Source organism: Desmodus rotundus, chromosome 9 (genome assembly GCF_022682495.2).
Source record: "Desmodus rotundus isolate HL8 chromosome 9, HLdesRot8A.1, whole genome shotgun sequence".
NCBI classification, from domain to species: Eukaryota; Metazoa; Chordata; class Mammalia; order Chiroptera; family Phyllostomidae; genus Desmodus; species Desmodus rotundus.
In genome coordinates this window covers 102,122,321-102,132,116 of record NC_071395.1, presented here as the reverse complement: position 1 = coordinate 102,132,116, position 9,796 = coordinate 102,122,321, and the positions used below count along the sequence as shown (strand labels likewise).

The 9,796-nt window shown below is 48.0% G+C and overlaps 1 protein-coding gene across 3 annotated transcripts; it reads right to left on the bottom strand.

Annotated features, from left to right (window-relative positions):
* Window positions 1–852: 852 nt before the first annotated feature.
* SNF8 (SNF8 subunit of ESCRT-II) lies at window positions 853–8,562 on the bottom strand. 3 transcript variants are annotated; one of them, XM_024572998.4, is made up of 8 exons: window positions 8,406–8,562; window positions 8,001–8,051; window positions 6,279–6,417; window positions 5,294–5,398; window positions 4,088–4,160; window positions 3,032–3,173; window positions 2,067–2,141; window positions 853–1,084 (listed from the first exon to the last, which is right to left on the bottom strand). In XM_024572998.4, the coding sequence occupies exons 1-8, from the start codon at window positions 8,457–8,459 to the stop codon at window positions 947–949; spliced, it is 777 nt and encodes a 258-aa protein (XP_024428766.1). In that variant the 5' UTR covers window positions 8,460–8,562; the 3' UTR covers window positions 853–946. The 3 variants fall into 3 exon arrangements, with proteins under 3 accessions (XP_024428766.1, XP_024428767.1, XP_053766673.1); XM_024572999.4 differs by having other exon boundaries at window positions 8,335–8,414; XM_053910698.2 differs by lacking the exon at window positions 8,406–8,562 and adding an exon at window positions 8,260–8,329.
* Between the last annotated feature and the right edge of the window lie 1,234 nt (window positions 8,563–9,796).

The window sequence follows — 9,796 nt, the reverse complement described above, 5'->3', positions numbered from 1 at the left end:
CTTGGGAATGTAGCATTCAGACTGCAACGGGTTAGCTAGCCTTCCTACTCTTCACTACCTTTCTGACTTGCTACTGAAGGCCTTTGCCTTTCGTCTTGACTGAACAGTCTGTGCCACACAAAGTGTGGGCTTGAGTTAGTGGGCCTAGGCTCTAGCTTTGGCTCTGCTGCTAAACCTGGGCGGTGGTCACATTAGACTCCTTGTCTGCAAAGCTGAGGATAGCGATTTTGCAAGGTGGTTGAGAGGATTGAGGTGTGTGTAGAAATGGTCACAGAGCAGGTGTTCTGTGAGTTCCTTTCCCACCCGTAAGGCTAGCAGGGGCCTAGTGATCAGTATGGGAGGGAAAGCTGGTCAGGAATTTGAAAATACCGCATTCACTATCGGTTGGTTTCCCTAAAACCTCATTGTTTTCTTCCCTCTAACCACCATTTAACATTAACCTCTATTTCCTTCACACTCAGCCGAGTCTGTCATAACCTGGAACCTCTTCAAGAGGAAGCTGGAAGAGTGAATATAATCTACTAGCCTATTAGGGTCTGCTCATTTGAGAGAAACATGTCTGTAAGGAAGAGGTTTGGATTAACAGAGGCTGTAATTTGTCTCAGGGCTACCAAGCGACAGAACTGTCTAGCCAGGAGACAGATGGCCTACCGTGGACTTGTAGGTGACCTGTGCAAGTCATTTTACGTGCTCACTGTTACCTGTGTTACTCAGGCTATCCTTACTGGATAAATGAGGTTTTCTCCAATAAAGATGCAATGTGAAGGCACTTTAAAAAGAAATAAAGTAGTAAGTGAAGAACATTGGGGGAAGAAAAAAACTTGGAACATCTTTTTTGTGGGTTTTGTTGTGTTTTTTTTTAACAAAGTTGTCCAGTTTTTATTCACTATCAGGTCCTCCCTCTTCTCCCTGCCTGCTGCTGCCCCCCGCGTCCATACTCCCAGGGTCAGGGGAGGGCCTCTCTGGCCTCCTCGGCTGTAATCTCCTGGGAGTAGAGGTCAGTGAAGAGAGCGGGTAGCCAGTAGTGGGCCTCCCCTGGGGCCTGCAGGTCCAGCCAGGCCAGCCCTTCCTTCAGCAAGTGTTCCTAGAAGGAAAGGAAGTCATGTGAGAAAGGGGAGTTCCCACAGACGGGCAGAGAATCCCCACCCCACTCTGGCTGCAGTGGGGCTTTCACTTTGAATCTGCACGAGTGCCTTCGCACATTGACAGAGACGGGACCGATCTGTTTGGCCTTGACCTGTGCTGCTGGAAAAGAGGGTGAAGACGGAGTGCGACGTTGTGAAAGGGATGGAGGGCTACAGAAACACCTGCTATACGGCCTGGAGCTAATCACTGACTCCATGAAGTGAAATGGAGATCGCTACCTTTCAGTTAATTTACTGGGCAGCACGCGGGTAAACCTTTTTGGAGACGGTAATGGAAGGACATTGCTGCTACTGGAATGGACTCTTCCTACAGCTGGAAGCAGGCTCGAGATGGGCTGGTTCTGCCCAGTATTAAACAGATGTGTGTGCTACCATTACAGATGATGTGTCCACAGGTTCACTGGGTAAGGAAGAAGGTACTAAAACCCTACGTTCCCATGCTGCTTCCTCTCAGTAACCTCTCACTAGTACCATGAGATTTGTATACATAAAACTATATATGCAATAGTATATATAGATACATGTGCAATCCTATATAATTTAGATGTGATTATAAGCTAAAACTTTCCTTCATTCTGAACTGTTAGCTGCCAGTATAAACTATATTAACCATCTGACCAAGTTCTACAGTTCAGGAGAGAGCAGGTATTGATCTCCACCCCCCCTCCCCCCCGGCCAGGAGAAGTGGCGGCCTGGCTCTGCTCATGTGTCAAGGTTAGAAGCCTGCCTTTGAGTTCTACCTCTCAGTGCCACCTTCAGAGAGATGCTGGGGTTACTTCTAGTCTGACAGCAGTAGCCTTCAAGGCGAGAGGCCAGCAGAACAAGGCTGAAATTCCTGTCTGTGTGGCACCCACGACCCTGACCACCCCACTCCTCCCACCTGGGACCCATCTTTTCTGGGCCATTCTAAAAGTCACATACCAGCACTTGCCGCGCTCTTTCTGTCTCCCATTTAAGACTGGCTTTGATGTCGCTGACAGTCACGTAGCCACTTTTCTGAAGGAAGGAAGAATGGGGACTGAGTCAGTTGTGTGCGCTTTCCCTGAGAACCCGGCATCTGCCCAGGGACGACTGACTCATCCAGACAGCAGGAGGAACGGTCTGTGGGCAGAGAAAGCCCCCCTGAGCATAGAAGAAGAATGTTTGGAGGTCCCAGCAGTAAGGGGCAGAGGAAAGGAGGGGTGACTTGCAGGTGACAGGTTGAGTGGTTCAGTCTTAAAAAGTAGAGTCCCTGATAGTAAAATTTTGACTTTCTCAGAGAACCCTTTAAGTGTGACAAGGGAAGATTTGGAATGATTAATTGATAGGAAAAAACGGTGATAATCATTAACTTCATAATCTAAAATATTTAAATATTCAGCCCATTTGGCCCTTCCTCTCTCACCCTACCTAATCCCCAATCCAGAAAAGCCCCTCCTTACTTAGTTTTGTTCTACGTTCCGTGAACGCGTCTTCCCGAAATACATGGTAAGGGTTTGGGGAAGGACAGCATATGCTTAAGGCGCGCTGAGGGAGGGGGTCGGCAAACAAGAGTAAACGTTTGTTTTAAAGAGTCCGTACAGTAGTTTTAAGAAGACATCCACGAGTCTGTCCACCCAAGGAAATACAACTAGTCCGCGTGTGCCTGCTCCACTAGACTAAGCTCCGTGAGAGCAGGAACTATGTGGTACCCATCTTTACATGGCCTACAGCCCAGCCCAGTGCTGTGCACTGTAGCTGCTCAATAAATGCCTGCTAAATAAGCACAGGTCTGCGCAGTGCATCCATCAGACAGCTTCGGCAAAAAGACTGGAGTGATGGAGAGGTCGAAGGTATTCCAGAGTCCCCTCCCAGACGGCCCTGCCACCATGTGCACACACACACACACTCAGACGGCACAGCAGTACCTCGGCCAGCTGCAGCACCACGGTGTGATCCATATTGAGTTCAGCTGGAACAGACTGAATGAGGTAAGTGCCACCCACAGGGATGATGCCGAAGCCAGTGCCAAGTGCCTTTAGTTTCTTGATGGCCCTGATCAGGTCGTCTCTAAGGTGAGGAAGAGCTGCTTAAAGACCCTTGGCAGAGCAGACCTAGCAGCAATGCAGTTTCAGCTCTGCCCTGGGCAGAAAACCCTGACAGAAGACTCCAGAGGCTGCACATTTAAACAGGTCGGTAAAGAGAGGGTTAAAGGGCACCAAATGGTGCTTGGACATTCAAGGGGATGGTCAGTCTGCACTCAGCAAACCAAACCACTCCAACACTGGACAGAGGTAAAAATCGGGCCTGCGGGAGTCCATTGGGAAGTGTGAATGAATGCGCTGAACGTGAGAAGACAACAGGGAGGAATGTGAACCAGGGCAAAATAGAGAAAGTCTATCCATTTTAATAGGGACAGTCCAGAGCGGTTTACTGCCATTTGGAAATTCAGACCCGGTACTGCCAGACTTCCTGATTTCTTAGTTCACAACTAACTCAAATTAGGGTAAATGAAAACCTACAAAATGTGCAGACCACATACCCAGCCCACATACCAACAGCCTTTTTTACCTTTTCTCAAATTGGAGTCAATTTATACCCATCTTCTGACCCCAGCTCCCTTCCCTAGCCTCTCTCGGTGCCTGCTCTATTCTCCTTGATCTCAAATCATCTCAGGAGTATATACAGACCCAAGAATGTTTAAAAAAATACATAGGTATGCATGAAAAAAATACTTAGAAAGAAATATACCAAAGTATTTAACAGTTGTATTCTCTCAGTTGAAAAATAATGGGTGGTTTTTGTTTTTTTAAATATCTCTCCGTATTTTGAGTTTTCCAAAATAAAAACTTTTCCCCCTGATCATAATGAGGAATGAAAATGATTCCTAAAGTACCCTAGACATACAAGCAGTGAGGAGAAATAACATCCACCTGATTTTTAAAGCCCTTTCTGTACGCCAAGGGGTTGGAAGTTAGACCTACTGGCTGACATCCTGCGCGAATTTGCCCCTTCCTTTTAAGACCTGTTGATGTAGTTCCTCCAGAGTTATCAGACCTGTTGGAGAGGGGGACAGAAAGTAGATGGAGGATTACCTTTATGGCTAAAAAAACCCACCCCCCCGCTCCCCCAAATAAACCAAAGAAGGGCAGTATCATCTTGGGGAAACTAGCCCTGGCCAGGTAGCTCAGTTGGTCTGAGTGTTGTCCCCATACGCCAAGGTTGTGGGTTCGACCCCCAGTCAGGACACACACGAGGAACCACCAATGGATGCATGAATAGGTGGAACAACAGATCGGTGTTTCTCTTTCTCTCCCCTTCCTCTCTCTCTCTCAAATCAATAAATAAAAATTTTGAAAAGAAAACCTATAAATGCTCTATTGACATCAATGCTGTGTCTATTTATAACCAATATTTTTAAAATTTTATTGATTTGAGAGAGATTGATTTATTTTTTCACTTACTGATACATTCATTGGTTGCTACTTGTATGTGCCCTGACTGGAGATCAAACCCACAACCTTGGTTAGGACGACGCTCTAACCAACTGAGCTATCTGGCCAGGGTTATAACCAATGATTTATAACTAGTTTTAAGTTTTCTTTCTTAACTTCAACAGACCATTTAATGTGATTATTAAGATGACGCTACCAGCCCTTGCTGGTGTGGCTCAGGGGATTGAGCGCTGGCCTGTGAAAGGAAAGGATGCCAGTTCAATTCCTAGTCAGGGCACGAGCCTGGGTTGTGGGCCAGGTCCCCACTTGGGGGCGTGTGAGAGGCAACCGATCTATGTTACTCTCACACGTGGTGTTCCCTCTCCTCCTTTCTCCCTTTCCCTGTCTAAAAAAATCAAATAAATAAGATGGCATTACTGGATGACAGTATGTAAGGTCACATTTTGGACAGCACAGACACTCAGCTGGCATCACCATACCCTATTTTCCTACCTCCCTACTATTTTCTGCAATGACTCGGGGCTAGACCTTCCTAGCCAAAGGTCTTTGGAGAATGGAGACAATCATTCAGGTAATTCCATTTACCCTTGGCCGTGGAGACCTCCCATGGATACAACTGCATGAAGGAGCTAAGATGTTTCTCAAGACATTGTTGGCCTGCAGAGTGCAGGGTATGAAAGGTAACCTCTCAAGGTTTTCTCCCTCTCAGAGTCCACAGAACCTAGCCACCCTCACCTCCATTCCGGTGCTTCAGGGCCAGGCATACTTCAATAATCTGGACGCCCAGCTCATAGTAGAAGTCTCCCACGCCTAGCATTTCAGACCAAAAGCCTTTTCCAGCTAAAAGACAGAAAAACAAAAGCTAGGTTATTATTCATTAGTTACACCTCTTCTTTCAAAGCTAGATTAAAACAGCTACCCTATGGGAAGTCTTCCCTGCCTAGCCTGAGTCCTCTGTTCTGTTTATTACTTAGGGTCCTCAATGCGATCTGACTCTTGGTGATGCCTGCTAAAGAACAGGCTCAGGCCGTTCTAAAGGGTAGGCAATCTAAAAGGCATTTCTATTCGGCTGCTGATCCTGGCTCAGGAGAGTGTAACAATGAGTTTTCCTTTCTCAAAGCCTACAGTGAAACGGAATGGGACATATGGTCTAGACAAGGCTAAGAGAAATACGCAGACCTAGCATTCAAAAATCTGCTGAAGACAATACTGAGTGAAAAATGCAGGTTGTAGGGTTGTAATTATAGCATTAATCCCACGTATGTAAAAGGAAGTTTATAAATATGATGGAGGTGTCTAGAGGGATATAGCTTAAACTGTTAACAGTACTTTGTCTCTACAATTACAGGACAGAGTCAGAAGACTTCCTTCTCTCATTTTTCCCTCATTTGTTGATTGCATGATCACATATTACTTTCATTAAAACTAAGTTGTTGTTGTTTTTGTAATAAAGGGAAAAAATAGCCATAAAAAATTCCACTGTAGATCATTCAAGGGAAAATCGTGTGCACTGGCTTCTCAAACTGCATTCCAGCTTCTCCACCCTCCCCATCAAACTGGGCACTCAGCATCCTGCTAGGCACTCCCTAAAGACAACATTTTCTGTATCTCCCTGCAGGCCCTTCTGGAAGATGCCTCTGTAACAGCAGAGATGACAACTATGTAGCCTGTCCCTCTGGAACCCTCGGAGAACACTAGGCTCCCACAGACAACTCCTCACAGGCCAGCGGGTCCACCCCAATGGTGGCGCACATATCCTGGAACTGCACCCGGAACTCGGGATTCTTCCGGATCTCTTGCTTGTGCTTGCTGGCAAATTCTTCCAGGTTGGTCTTGAACATGTCCAACTGCTTCGACATCTGTAAGATGGACAAGGGGGAGGTTAGGGACAGCCCATCTAGGTGGTAAAAATAAGATGCCAAAAATAAGTGGCTGGCCAAGTGGCAAGGCAAAGACTGAAACAGCCTATGTCCCCAGGCCTGCCATTATGCTGTCTTCTCTGCCCTTTCTTTGGGTCCTTGCCTCTCCTTCACAGTTCTGCTGTCAGCAGAAATGAGTTGCTGTGATGTTTCCTCAATTCTTAAATTTTTTTCCATGCATTCCTGATCTTGAGTCAGGATGCAGCTAACAATCAATGTGCACATCTAATGGGATACTTCTTTTTTTAGAGAAGGGGGAAGGGAGGGAGAAAGAGAGGGAGAGAAACATCAATATGTGGTTGCCTCTCACTTGCCCCCAACAGTGGACCTGGCCCAAAACTCAGGCATGTGCCCTGACTGGGACTCGAACCAGCAACCCTTTGGTTTGCAGGCTGGCACTCAATCCACTGAGCCACACCAGCCAGGGCTGTGGTACTTCTTTTTCCCAGGAAAACTTATTAAATTGAAGACAAACCTAATAATCCATTTTATCTTAAAAATGAGGGAATGCAGTATTCATGCAGTGGGACATCTTCAACCACTGGCAGAAAGGCGGGACAGGAGCAAAAGCCTGCCTGCCATGTATGAGTGTGTGGTGCTAGTTTAGTCTGAGTCATGGGCCTCCTCGAGGAGGAACTCCAAAGAATCCCTGAGGGAGAGGCTGTGGGTCCACCAGATTCCATTCCAAAGCTAAATACAAATCTTCTGAGGGGGGTTCTGACTTCCTATTTGCATTACTCCTTCTCACAAAGCCTACCTTCGACCCCACCAAGGGTAACCACTTCCGACCCAGTATCCCATTTGCTACATATTAGAAATTTACACACTGTTACAGTCATTGTTTCCTGCTGTTGCCTGCATGCCACCTGACCATGAGTGGGAGCTTCTGAAGAGCACGGCCTGTGTCTGCTGTCTTTCCTCAGCTCAGGCGCCCATTTCCCTGTCCTCTTCTTCACCAGTTACAGTAACTGAGTGAATTCAGGGCAAGCCCAGAAAGGGACGTGTTAGAAGAAGACACTGCACAGGAGCCACACCCCCATCACTCACACACACTGGTGTGCACCTGGCTGTGATGGTGGAGGTGGTGGGTATGCAGGTTCGGTGATATTTCCACGTTGTTCTTAGACATTTAAAGTAAAAACTCCAAAAGACCTAAATCAAACAGCTCTACCACTTACTACCTATGTAACCTTGGATAAATGAATTAATACCTCAGGTCCTCACTTTTAAACTAGGAAGAATAGTGCTCCTTCCTTATACCGTGAATGAACAAGACAGTCTATGTAAAGAAAATGGGCACAAGTCTGGGAGGCTATGAGCATGTGATCACTCAAAGACATTAGTTGTTATTATTACTACTATTATTATTAGCAAGTCACCTAAGATATGAGGAGCCCAGAAATCAGGACTTGCCAAGTATCCTATTTTTAGTTCAATCCAAAGAGTCTAGTTTATGTCAACGGTGTCCTATCTAGCCTTGCGGGGGTTTCCCCTTCCTGCCTGCAGCCTTCCGACCGACTCACCTGGGCCAGCTGGTCCTCAGCCAAGACAGTCCCCCGCTCCTTGTACTTGGCCTGTCAGACAAAGAGACCAGCGTGAGTTGAGAGTGGACGCTGGGGGCTCCCACTTGTACCGCCTCGGCTGAAAAGAGGAGGGTCTCTCTTAAATGGTTCTTCTTAGGGAAGGGGACGAGGAAGTAGAATGGACGACTCGTCTGTAGTCAAACTTGGGGGAATGGGGGGAAGGGCTGGTGGATCTGGGGATGCTGACATTCCCATCTACCGGAAGTTGGAGAAACTCCGTTCCCGGGGACCCGAGAAGCCCGTGTCAGACTGTTGGGAGGCGATGTGAGCGTACAGTACTCTGCTCCAGAGACTTCAGTCTCCCGCAGGTCAGGGACGGCTGTGGGTCCGCCTTCTGTCCCTCACCTCGGCAAGCTTCTTCTTGGCGATGGCGCCGGCTCCCACCCCGCGGCGGTGCATCCCCGCGTGGGCCCGCGGGCCACCCCGCTGCCGGGACCCCCGATCTCCGTTTCCCGGGATCCGCCGCTGGCTCCCCAAAGCGGAAGCGCGGCCCTCACGTCATCTCCGCGCGCCGGAAGCTACGCGCCGACTTCCTGCCGCGGGGCTCCCAGTCTCCCACCGCCAGGGGCCAGGGGGCCTTTCGCTGATGGCCGAGTGGCCGGGAACGCACGGTCTCTGGATGCCGACCCCGGGCTGTCTTGGTGCGGCCCTGTGTTCCCCGCCCAGTGGACGTCTCGGACTCTCTCATCCTTTCGTGACTGCCCCTCCACTGCCACCAATGCTCGTCGGCCGCCCACTCGGTGGTTGGGCACCGAGGGTTCCGTTTAGAACTTAAACCAGAGTCCGTTCTGTACTAATGGAGCTTACCTGTGAAAGTCACACGCATAGATTCTAACCGGCGAAGGCCTTACAGCTAAGAACTTGAACTCTGGAATTAGACTGCCTGGCTCCGTAACCTACCTCCACTGCATACGGTCCAGTAACTTCAGGCAAATTCCTTAATCTCTTGTGTTGCAGTTACCGCGGCTGTGAAAACAACTACTCACGAAGTTGTGAGGATTAAGTCAGAAAGTATACAAGTCATTTAGTGCACATCAGGGAATACTAGCTATGATTGTTGTTCATCAGATCTGGTGTGGTAGTAGTCACCTGTGTGTTCAGGAAGTTCCATTGGTGATCCCCCCCACCCAGGTGATTGCAATAGCATTATTGATCCAACAAAGAAGGAGGTAATAATGGAGGACTCTTAAGTCAGTAAGTAATAAGATCAATTTTTTGCTTTAGAAAAAGTAGTGTCAACCTACACTTAGTTCAGTTTCTGCAGTATGAACTAACAATAATGAGGACCAGAACTAAGATAGTGGCAATAAGGATAGAGAGAATGGGACAAAGTCGGGAGATACTAAGAGGGGAAATGACAAAACTGATCAGATGGGGGAAGAGGGAGTGGGAAAAGTCAGCAGGACCCTCAGTTTTCTGGCTTGGGCATCAAGGGTGGTGCCATTGGGAGACAGGGAGACCACAGCATGAAGTTGGGGAAATAATTAAGAGTAGTTTTGAACTTGTGGGAACAGGGCTGCAGGCCATCACAGGAGAGATGGCCAGTTGTCATTTGGATGTACTGGTATGATCTACAGAAAAAGCTGAGCTGGGACCTAGCTGGTGTGGCTCAGTGGATTGAATACTGGCCTGCAAGCCAAAAGGTTGTAGGTTCAATTCCCAATCAGGGCACCTGCCTGAGTTTTGGGCCAGGGGCGCGTGAGAGGCAACTGATCGATGTAACTCTCCCACATCAG